Here is an 11914-nt window from a genome sequence, read left to right as displayed (position 1 = left end):
GCGATTAAAACGGCCATTTACAAATCAGCAAATTAAATCACACTAAGTAAATTTTAAACACTACAAAAACCTACACAACAAAAGTATACAGTTAGCACTTACTTGTGAATCTTTGCTGTTATCAGCTTCATCATCCAAGTCACTTTCATAATCCATTTTCAAAGGATCCTCTTCTTCAAAACCTGTAATTTTTTAATTCAATGTTATAATTATTGAGCCTAATTTGTAGCAAATAAATTAAAATTATATTAAACTAGCGGTCCGCCCCGGCTTCGCCCGTGGTATATATTTCGCAATAAAAGGTAGCCTATGTTCTTTCTCAGGGTCTAAAGATTGTCTGTGCCAAATTTCATCAAAATCGGTTAAGAGGTTTATGCGTGAAAACAATACATACATACATAATTACATAATTACAAACTTTTCCTCTTTATAATATTAGTATAGATAGATATTTACCAGTTAACATTGTTAGAGTATGTCCCAAAGCGGAGAGTTGTTTGCCAACATTGGTATCCAAATGTATGTCCACGCCTTCCATTTGCCATGAGACGTTCAGGAACCATTTCGCGTTTTCTTTAAAAATAATAATATTGTTAAAACTTGAATCAAATTTAGAATAAGAAGTGTACAGTTATACATCTCTACCAAATCTGTTTGATTTGTATCAGCCAAAAGATATAGGAAATGTCTGTTTTAATTGACGTATTTGTATGTTGCTGAGATTGACAAATTATTCATATAAGAGTGCAGTATAATTATTATTTTCACACGTAATTTAAAAACAATCTAAGTATAGATTGAAAGTAATGTACATTACATACTTCTGATGTATCATACGTATTAAAATTATTGTGCTCAGCACACACGCTCTTTTTTTATTATTAATTATTTATCATTTATTTCTATTGTTAAGGTCTCAATTACATCACTACAAAAAGATTTGATATTATTAATTACTACATATTATTTAGATACTTTTCCGTTTTTGAAGTCGGTTGTTTTTAACATAGTTATTTTTATTTATCACAGACTTTATTCCTACACTTCCTTCAAACCATCACCAATCAACTCACCATTATGCCTCGCCGCCGCCGTGCGACTGCACACCTCATACGTGCCCTCGGACACACAGCACACGTTCACACAGGCCTCGCTGGGTTCGGGCTTCCAATCATCGAGCGAGGCCTCAAAGTCCCTCGCGAACCGCAGACAGAGCCCCACGAATCGGCCCTTGCTGACCAGCGCCCCCGAGCTGACGGCAGAGATGCTGGTGCTCTCGAGCGTCACCACCACAGCCCCGCGCTCCCCGTCCCCCAGCGGGCCTTCGCCCCCGCCCCAGCCCCAGCCCCAGCCGCACCACTTCGACTGGAACACACCCAAGTAGACAGTAGAAACAATATACATATTTAACTAGCAAACCCGGCGAACTCCGTTTCGCCACCAGAGACACCTTTTCTTTGCTATAAACCTCATGGAGCCCGAGACCTTTCCAACGAATGCAAAACCGTGGAAATCGGTTCGTGCGTTCTGGAGTTATAGCGTCAGGAAGGAAAACCCGACTTATTTTTATATAGTAGATATACTATCGTTCGACCAAGCCCCAGCCACACCACTTTGACTATGAGTTACATATAATGTATATTTAAAAGATACACGGGTATATTTTAAATATTCGCAATATTAAAGAGGACGACTAACATTTCATTATTATCATTTCATTTGATTAAAAAAAAAAACAATAATAACATTTAATGTAAACATTCATTTTTTTTAATTTAGTGTTATTTGATCATGTCAAATTATTCAAGATCATAGAAATTTCGTATGTTTATTTTTTTTTCGAATATAATAACAAAATAAATGTAAATAGAAATACAGAACAACTTACAACAGGCGGTTGATTGAGCGGCAAGCAAATGCCTATATCGTCCACATTCAGTTGCAGGAACAGCGTACTCAGGTGCGGCGTGCCGATTTGTGACGTAAGTTGCACCTACACATAAACAAAACAGTCTTTATTTTCATCAGACAATAAATTTCTGTTTCTTCAATATCAATTATTTTGATGACTGAAACAAGAGATCACTTCAACTGAAAATTTTGTGAAGTTTGGCAGTCAGAGTTATCTTCTAAAAATCATCACAGAAATCATTACATCGACTCGTATGATCAATATACGCCACTTACGCACTCAGTGAAAAATAATTAAGTATACTAAATGTACAAGACTCCCGGGAAGGCCCCGGGGCCGTGGCAGATAGATTTCCCCACAAAAAAAGGGACTGTACTTTTAACCCACCTTCTCAAACACCTGCTGCGTGGCCGTTAGCACCTCCTTATTCAACGTCATACGTTTTTCATTCCAGTACTCATACGCATTCTTATAATTCAGCCACACTAATATAGCTCGGTCCACGGCCACGGGTTGTATGTATACGAGGGGCCGCTTTAGGGTGATCAGGACTACTTCCTTGTCTTCACCGCATACTATTTCCTCTTGGAATGCGTTGCGCATTGCTACAGGGAGGTAAATAAGTTTTTGTTACGGTTGGCAGGTTTAAATATAGGGAATAAACATTTAATTTCATTTTTCATTTTCATATATAAAAAATACGTGTCAATTTGTTTATCCGCGATGGACTCCAAAACTACTGAACCTATTTTAAATTTGATTTGTACCCGTGTGCAGTTTGGTCTAACTTGAAAGATAGGATACATTTTAGTTTATAGTCGCAAAATTATTTGATTGCAAATTATTATTTGTCAGTGTAAATAAACATTTAAAAGAAGGTATTAGTGCACTTACAAATCCTCGTGTTGAAAAAGGCATACTGTTGGAACTCCGGCTCGGCTTCTTCGAACATCGCGTTTCGTATAAGTTGACCCAAACTGAGATTAATGTCAACCTGCAAAACATTTTTACTTATCACACTTTTATACAGTTTAATAATAGTTCACAATTTTATGTTCGCATTTAGTCAAGTGAAGTGATTGATTAACCAACTTCAAAAAAAAGAGAAGGTTCTCAGTTCAACCGCCATTTTTTTTTCATAATATGTACTACATATCATATTTCAAATTGATCGCAAGTGGGATTGAATCATTTTTTTAAAGTTTTTCACTTATAATACCACAAGAGATTCAAAATTATCGGGTATTTTCCGATAGGTTCGTTGCAAACAAATGAAGGAGTCAAGTTTTTAGTCAAGGTTAAAAAATCACGAGCGCGAAGCGCGAGTGATTTTTCCTGAAAAACTTGACGACTTTATTTGTTTGCAGGAAACCTTGAGGGAAATGCCAGATAATTTTGAAGCTCGTGTGGTATTCGGGAGAATATTTTTCCGTCCCAAATGTCGGCCAATAATTTCACAATTGAATTGAACCTGTCAGTTTGACGTCAACGACCAGAGAAAATTTTCAAAAAATTATCAGTATAATACCATGTAGGTTGTACCACGTGACGTCGAATGGTGCAATTCTATTGGTCGATATTTGGGTCGGAAAAATAATCATCATAAAACGTAATGTTCATGATCCTCGACTCTCTGCCTGTAAGAGATCGTTGTTTTAGCGATAAGGCCGCTCTTTTGTAGGTTTTTTTTTGTGTTAAAGTATTTTCTACAATTTTTTGAGGCCTTTGCAAGACAAGGTTTTTTTTTTTGAAGTGAGAACTTCTTTAGCGGCGTTGGTTATAAAATCTTAAACTCGCGTCAGGACACGTGACCTGATCGAAAAAGCGTAAGACGGATTTTTTTTTAGCCCTTATATTCCATGCGTAAGACGGATACCATTCCAAAATATCAAACATGCTGAACGTTAATAATTAAGTTTTCACTTCTGCCGGCACTCCCGGAGTGCAACCCGTCTTTTTTTTAATTTTCTCATCATAAAACGTACTGTTCATGATCCTCAAATCTCTGCCTGGAAGAGATCGCTGTTTTAGCGATAAGGCCGCTTTTTTGTAAGTTTTTTTTTGTGTGAAAGTATTTTCATTTTTCATTCATTCAATTTTTTGAAGCCTTTGCAAGACAAGGTTATTTTTTTTTTTGGTATACCTGTGCCCTAGCGAAGAGCCGCAAGCCGTGCGACTGCGCGGGCTGCGTGACGTTCTGCACGCGGTTGGACAGCTCCAGCTCCACTGCTCCCGTCTCCAGCCGCACCGCGCTGTTGCTGGGCGTCGTTGCTGTCAGCTGGATGCGCTGTGGGTATACCTGTGCCCTAGCGAAGAGCCGCAAGCCGTGCGACTGCGCGGGCTGCGTGACGTTCTGCACGCGGTTGGACAGCTCCAGCTCCACTGCTCCCGTCTCCAGCCGCACCGCGCTGTTGCTGGGCGTCGTTGCTGTCAGCTGGATGCGCTGTGGGTATACCTGTGCCCTAGCGAAGAGCCGCAAGCCGTGCGACTGCGCGGGCTGCGTGACGTTCTGCACGCGGTTGGACAGCTCCAGCTCCACTGCTCCCGTCTCCAGCCGCACCGCGCTGTTGCTGGGCGTCGTTGCTGTCAGCTGGATGCGCTGTGGGTATACCTGTGCCCTAGCGAAGAGCCGCAAGCCGTGCGACTGCGCGGGCTGCGTGACGTTCTGCACGCGGTTGGACAGCTCCAGCTCCACTGCTCCCGTCTCCAGCCGCACCGCGCTGTTGCTGGGCGTCGTTGCTGTCAGCTGGATGCGCTGTGGGTATACCTGTGCCCTAGCGAAGAGCCGCAAGCCGTGCGACTGCGCGGGCTGCGTGACGTTCTGCACGCGGTTGGACAGCTCCAGCTCCACTGCTCCCGTCTCCAGCCGCACCGCGCTGTTGCTGGGCGTCGTTGCTGTCAGCTGGATGCGCTGTGGGTATACCTGTGCCCTAGCGAAGAGCCGCAAGCCGTGCGACTGCGCGGGCTGCGTGACGTTCTGCACGCGGTTGGACAGCTCCAGCTCCACTGCTCCCGTCTCCAGCCGCACCGCGCTGTTGCTGGGCGTCGTTGCTGTCAGCTGGATGCGCTGTGGGTATACCTGTGCCCTAGCGAAGAGCCGCAAGCCGTGCGACTGCGCGGGCTGCGTGACGTTCTGCACGCGGTTGGACAGCTCCAGCTCCACTGCTCCCGTCTCCAGCCGCACCGCGCTGTTGCTGGGCGTCGTTGCTGTCAGCTGGATGCGCTGTGGGTATACCTGTGCCCTAGCGAAGAGCCGCAAGCCGTGCGACTGCGCGGGCTGCGTGACGTTCTGCACGCGGTTGGACAGCTCCAGCTCCACTGCTCCCGTCTCCAGCCGCACCGCGCTGTTGCTGGGCGTCGTTGCTGTCAGCTGGATGCGCTGTGGGTATACCTGTGCCCTAGCGAAGAGCCGCAAGCCGTGCGACTGCGCGGGCTGCGTGACGTTCTGCACGCGGTTGGACAGCTCCAGCTCCACTGCTCCCGTCTCCAGCCGCACCGCGCTGTTGCTGGGCGTCGTTGCTGTCAGCTGGATGCGCTGTGGGTATACCTGTGCCCTAGCGAAGAGCCGCAAGCCGTGCGACTGCGCGGGCTGCGTGACGTTCTGCACGCGGTTGGACAGCTCCAGCTCCACTGCTCCCGTCTCCAGCCGCACCGCGCTGTTGCTGGGCGTCGTTGCTGTCAGCTGGATGCGCTGTGGGTATACCTGTGCCCTAGCGAAGAGCCGCAAGCCGTGCGACTGCGCGGGCTGCGTGACGTTCTGCACGCGGTTGGACAGCTCCAGCTCCACTGCTCCCGTCTCCAGCCGCACCGCGCTGTTGCTGGGCGTCGTTGCTGTCAGCTGGATGCGCTGTGGGTATACCTGTGCCCTAGCGAAGAGCCGCAAGCCGTGCGACTGCGCGGGCTGCGTGACGTTCTGCACGCGGTTGGACAGCTCCAGCTCCACTGCTCCCGTCTCCAGCCGCACCGCGCTGTTGCTGGGCGTCGTTGCTGTCAGCTGGATGCGCTGTGGGTATACCTGTGCCCTAGCGAAGAGCCGCAAGCCGTGCGACTGCGCGGGCTGCGTGACGTTCTGCACGCGGTTGGACAGCTCCAGCTCCACTGCTCCCGTCTCCAGCCGCACCGCGCTGTTGCTGGGCGTCGTTGCTGTCAGCTGGATGCGCTGTGGGTATACCTGTGCCCTAGCGAAGAGCCGCAAGCCGTGCGACTGCGCGGGCTGCGTGACGTTCTGCACGCGGTTGGACAGCTCCAGCTCCACTGCTCCCGTCTCCAGCCGCACCGCGCTGTTGCTGGGCGTCGTTGCTGTCAGCTGGATGCGCTGTGGGTATACCTGTGCCCTAGCGAAGAGCCGCAAGCCGTGCGACTGCGCGGGCTGCGTGACGTTCTGCACGCGGTTGGACAGCTCCAGCTCCACTGCTCCCGTCTCCAGCCGCACCGCGCTGTTGCTGGGCGTCGTTGCTGTCAGCTGGATGCGCTGTGGGTATACCTGTGCCCTAGCGAAGAGCCGCAAGCCGTGCGACTGCGCGGGCTGCGTGACGTTCTGCACGCGGTTGGACAGCTCCAGCTCCACTGCTCCCGTCTCCAGCCGCACCGCGCTGTTGCTGGGCGTCGTTGCTGTCAGCTGGATGCGCTGTGGGTATACCTGTGCCCTAGCGAAGAGCCGCAAGCCGTGCGACTGCGCGGGCTGCGTGACGTTCTGCACGCGGTTGGACAGCTCCAGCTCCACTGCTCCCGTCTCCAGCCGCACCGCGCTGTTGCTGGGCGTCGTTGCTGTCAGCTGGATGCGCTGTGGGTATACCTGTGCCCTAGCGAAGAGCCGCAAGCCGTGCGACTGCGCGGGCTGCGTGACGTTCTGCACGCGGTTGGACAGCTCCAGCTCCACTGCTCCCGTCTCCAGCCGCACCGCGCTGTTGCTGGGCGTCGTTGCTGTCAGCTGGATGCGCTGTGGGTATACCTGTGCCCTAGCGAAGAGCCGCAAGCCGTGCGACTGCGCGGGCTGCGTGACGTTCTGCACGCGGTTGGACAGCTCCAGCTCCACTGCTCCCGTCTCCAGCCGCACCGCGCTGTTGCTGGGCGTCGTTGCTGTCAGCTGGATGCGCTGTGGGTATACCTGTGCCCTAGCGAAGAGCCGCAAGCCGTGCGACTGCGCGGGCTGCGTGACGTTCTGCACGCGGTTGGACAGCTCCAGCTCCACTGCTCCCGTCTCCAGCCGCACCGCGCTGTTGCTGGGCGTCGTTGCTGTCAGCTGGATGCGCTGTGGGTATACCTGTGCCCTAGCGAAGAGCCGCAAGCCGTGCGACTGCGCGGGCTGCGTGACGTTCTGCACGCGGTTGGACAGCTCCAGCTCCACTGCTCCCGTCTCCAGCCGCACCGCGCTGTTGCTGGGCGTCGTTGCTGTCAGCTGGATGCGCTGTGGGTATACCTGTGCCCTAGCGAAGAGCCGCAAGCCGTGCGACTGCGCGGGCTGCGTGACGTTCTGCACGCGGTTGGACAGCTCCAGCTCCACTGCTCCCGTCTCCAGCCGCACCGCGCTGTTGCTGGGCGTCGTTGCTGTCAGCTGGATGCGCTGTGGGTATACCTGTGCCCTAGCGAAGAGCCGCAAGCCGTGCGACTGCGCGGGCTGCGTGACGTTCTGCACGCGGTTGGACAGCTCCAGCTCCACTGCTCCCGTCTCCAGCCGCACCGCGCTGTTGCTGGGCGTCGTTGCTGTCAGCTGGATGCGCTGTGGGTATACCTGTGCCCTAGCGAAGAGCCGCAAGCCGTGCGACTGCGCGGGCTGCGTGACGTTCTGCACGCGGTTGGACAGCTCCAGCTCCACTGCTCCCGTCTCCAGCCGCACCGCGCTGTTGCTGGGCGTCGTTGCTGTCAGCTGGATGCGCTGTGGGTATACCTGTGCCCTAGCGAAGAGCCGCAAGCCGTGCGACTGCGCGGGCTGCGTGACGTTCTGCACGCGGTTGGACAGCTCCAGCTCCACTGCTCCCGTCTCCAGCCGCACCGCGCTGTTGCTGGGCGTCGTTGCTGTCAGCTGGATGCGCTGTGGGTATACCTGTGCCCTAGCGAAGAGCCGCAAGCCGTGCGACTGCGCGGGCTGCGTGACGTTCTGCACGCGGTTGGACAGCTCCAGCTCCACTGCTCCCGTCTCCAGCCGCACCGCGCTGTTGCTGGGCGTCGTTGCTGTCAGCTGGATGCGCTGTGGGTATACCTGTGCCCTAGCGAAGAGCCGCAAGCCGTGCGACTGCGCGGGCTGCGTGACGTTCTGCACGCGGTTGGACAGCTCCAGCTCCACTGCTCCCGTCTCCAGCCGCACCGCGCTGTTGCTGGGCGTCGTTGCTGTCAGCTGGATGCGCTGTGGGTATACCTGTGCCCTAGCGAAGAGCCGCAAGCCGTGCGACTGCGCGGGCTGCGTGACGTTCTGCACGCGGTTGGACAGCTCCAGCTCCACTGCTCCCGTCTCCAGCCGCACCGCGCTGTTGCTGGGCGTCGTTGCTGTCAGCTGGATGCGCTGTGGGTATACCTGTGCCCTAGCGAAGAGCCGCAAGCCGTGCGACTGCGCGGGCTGCGTGACGTTCTGCACGCGGTTGGACAGCTCCAGCTCCACTGCTCCCGTCTCCAGCCGCACCGCGCTGTTGCTGGGCGTCGTTGCTGTCAGCTGGATGCGCTGTGGGTATACCTGTGCCCTAGCGAAGAGCCGCAAGCCGTGCGACTGCGCGGGCTGCGTGACGTTCTGCACGCGGTTGGACAGCTCCAGCTCCACTGCTCCCGTCTCCAGCCGCACCGCGCTGTTGCTGGGCGTCGTTGCTGTCAGCTGGATGCGCTGTGGGTATACCTGTGCCCTAGCGAAGAGCCGCAAGCCGTGCGACTGCGCGGGCTGCGTGACGTTCTGCACGCGGTTGGACAGCTCCAGCTCCACTGCTCCCGTCTCCAGCCGCACCGCGCTGTTGCTGGGCGTCGTTGCTGTCAGCTGGATGCGCTGTGGGTATACCTGTGCCCTAGCGAAGAGCCGCAAGCCGTGCGACTGCGCGGGCTGCGTGACGTTCTGCACGCGGTTGGACAGCTCCAGCTCCACTGCTCCCGTCTCCAGCCGCACCGCGCTGTTGCTGGGCGTCGTTGCTGTCAGCTGGATGCGCTGTGGGTATACCTGTGCCCTAGCGAAGAGCCGCAAGCCGTGCGACTGCGCGGGCTGCGTGACGTTCTGCACGCGGTTGGACAGCTCCAGCTCCACTGCTCCCGTCTCCAGCCGCACCGCGCTGTTGCTGGGCGTCGTTGCTGTCAGCTGGATGCGCTGTGGGTATACCTGTGCCCTAGCGAAGAGCCGCAAGCCGTGCGACTGCGCGGGCTGCGTGACGTTCTGCACGCGGTTGGACAGCTCCAGCTCCACTGCTCCCGTCTCCAGCCGCACCGCGCTGTTGCTGGGCGTCGTTGCTGTCAGCTGGATGCGCTGTGGGTATACCTGTGCCCTAGCGAAGAGCCGCAAGCCGTGCGACTGCGCGGGCTGCGTGACGTTCTGCACGCGGTTGGACAGCTCCAGCTCCACTGCTCCCGTCTCCAGCCGCACCGCGCTGTTGCTGGGCGTCGTTGCTGTCAGCTGGATGCGCTGTGGGTATACCTGTGCCCTAGCGAAGAGCCGCAAGCCGTGCGACTGCGCGGGCTGCGTGACGTTCTGCACGCGGTTGGACAGCTCCAGCTCCACTGCTCCCGTCTCCAGCCGCACCGCGCTGTTGCTGGGCGTCGTTGCTGTCAGCTGGATGCGCTGTGGGTATACCTGTGCCCTAGCGAAGAGCCGCAAGCCGTGCGACTGCGCGGGCTGCGTGACGTTCTGCACGCGGTTGGACAGCTCCAGCTCCACTGCTCCCGTCTCCAGCCGCACCGCGCTGTTGCTGGGCGTCGTTGCTGTCAGCTGGATGCGCTGTGGGTATACCTGTGCCCTAGCGAAGAGCCGCAAGCCGTGCGACTGCGCGGGCTGCGTGACGTTCTGCACGCGGTTGGACAGCTCCAGCTCCACTGCTCCCGTCTCCAGCCGCACCGCGCTGTTGCTGGGCGTCGTTGCTGTCAGCTGGATGCGCTGTGGGTATACCTGTGCCCTAGCGAAGAGCCGCAAGCCGTGCGACTGCGCGGGCTGCGTGACGTTCTGCACGCGGTTGGACAGCTCCAGCTCCACTGCTCCCGTCTCCAGCCGCACCGCGCTGTTGCTGGGCGTCGTTGCTGTCAGCTGGATGCGCTGTGGGTATACCTGTGCCCTAGCGAAGAGCCGCAAGCCGTGCGACTGCGCGGGCTGCGTGACGTTCTGCACGCGGTTGGACAGCTCCAGCTCCACTGCTCCCGTCTCCAGCCGCACCGCGCTGTTGCTGGGCGTTGTTGCTGTTAATTGGATACGCTGTGGAAATAAAGGGGATACTTTATAGTCGAGGAGATAATATTGTGACAGTTCGTTCAATTCGTTTCAGATCAAGTAAAAGGAAAATATGACATGCCAATTCGTTTCAGATAAAGTAAAAAGTTAGTGTTTAAACTCATTATTAAATAAAAAATAAAATAAAGTTTATTTGACTCAAGAAACTCAATAAAAAAACACAAGGAATATACAGATCTAATTTGAAGGTATATACATTTTTTTACATACAGAGTCCACTATGCTAGGTTTAACCTGTGTTATAGGGGTCATTCGTACATAATACATTATTAAATGCTAATCTGTAGCAAAATTTATAATATGCAGGTGGATAAGTTAGTAAAAGTACCATTAATACTAGTATAACACGAAGGCTTTTCACTCACCTTGATTCTAATAAGTAAGGAGAACAATATTCTGCTCAGTGCAGAAGATGACGCTTCTTCTTCATTCCACAACGGCACGGGCTTTTCACCACCATAAACTTTCTGCACTACTTCGTTCACTTCCTGCAATTAAAATATTGTTTTTATAAAATAATGTGTACATTTTTAAATCGTGGAAAAACCCTCGGAATTTAAATAAAGTTTTGTCAGTTCGATCGATCTGATCGGTTGTCACTATCTGCTACTATGTACTACCTGAAAAGATAGACAATATGTTTCCTGACCATAAAAAAAATATCACATCAAACATAAATTTTCAAAATACATGTTTAATTTTTCCAACATTTCCTTTCCGCAAATCTGCTTAAGTCCCTACAAAATAGACTTCTACTAACAGTTCTTTAACAGTTTTCAAAAGAAAATACTCGTGAATACAAATAAATATACCTTCATGAAGACCTTCTGCACGAACACGAGATGGTTGAGCAGGTCGGTGGAGAGCGTGTGCTCGAACAGGCCGATGTCGGCCGTCGCCGCCAGGTAGCGGCCCGCCATCAGCACCGCGCCCTCCGCACTCGCTGGCACACAATTATTAAATAATAATCACTACATAGTATAAAACAAAGTCGCTTTTTCTGTCCCTATGTATGCTTAAATCTTTAAAACTACGCAACGGATTTTGACGCGGTTTTTGAAGTGAAACTTCTTTATCGGGGTTGGAAAAAAATTTAGTGTAACATTTTATCGTTACGCGTGACATTTTTCCGTTACGCGCCATCTTGATTCGACGTATTTCTGTAAAATTGCATATGGTAAATTATTTTTTGAAAAATAAGGTCATAAAGAAGTTTCACTTCTTACGTGTGTACACTAGTACACGCACACATTTTTTTTGTAATAGATAGAGTGATTCAAGAGGAAGGCTTTAGTATATAATTTATTAGGTTTTAGATAAAGCGGGGGAAGCCGCGGGCGGAAAGCTAGTATTATATAATATACAATTTTGTTAGTAAGTAGTTACTTAAAAAGTAGTTAGGCAAAGACAGAAAGTTATGGAAAAGGATGGAGGAGGCCTTTACCCAAAAAGGGGTCGATACACAATTATTTATTATTAATTATATTTTGTACGTGGTTTTGTCATGTTACGGAAGGTAATAAAGTTGTTAAAAATTCTTTCTAATAGAATATAATAAAAACACTTTCATAAAAATTTGGTTATAGACTGGAACG

At 51.9% G+C, this 11914-nt stretch overlaps 1 protein-coding gene across 1 annotated transcript in view; it reads right to left on the bottom strand.

The window, feature by feature from the left end:
- The window catches only part of tweek (transmembrane protein KIAA1109 homolog tweek), a 56706-nt gene that overhangs the window by 20873 nt on the left and 23919 nt on the right, over positions 1–11914 (bottom strand). The window contains exons 26-34 of the mRNA XM_089701871.1: positions 11132–11262; positions 10685–10807; positions 10140–10283; positions 2807–2906; positions 2300–2517; positions 1889–1993; positions 1074–1365; positions 457–573; positions 103–182 (exon numbers count right to left, since the gene is read on the bottom strand). Coding sequence (XP_089557997.1) covers positions 103–182; positions 457–573; positions 1074–1365; positions 1889–1993; positions 2300–2517; positions 2807–2906; positions 10140–10283; positions 10685–10807; positions 11132–11262 — 1310 coding nt within the window. The remainder of the gene's footprint in view (positions 1–102; positions 183–456; positions 574–1073; positions 1366–1888; positions 1994–2299; positions 2518–2806; positions 2907–10139; positions 10284–10684; positions 10808–11131; positions 11263–11914) is intronic.

The sequence above is a fragment of the Colias philodice genome, chromosome 2 (genome assembly GCF_061535455.1).
Source record: "Colias philodice isolate Cphi_HAF_F1 chromosome 2, ilColPhil1 Martin Lab GWU primary, whole genome shotgun sequence".
NCBI classification, from domain to species: domain Eukaryota; kingdom Metazoa; phylum Arthropoda; class Insecta; order Lepidoptera; family Pieridae; genus Colias; species Colias philodice.
Note: the sequence above shows the minus strand (reverse complement) of the source record. Positions and strands in the feature narration are given on the sequence as shown.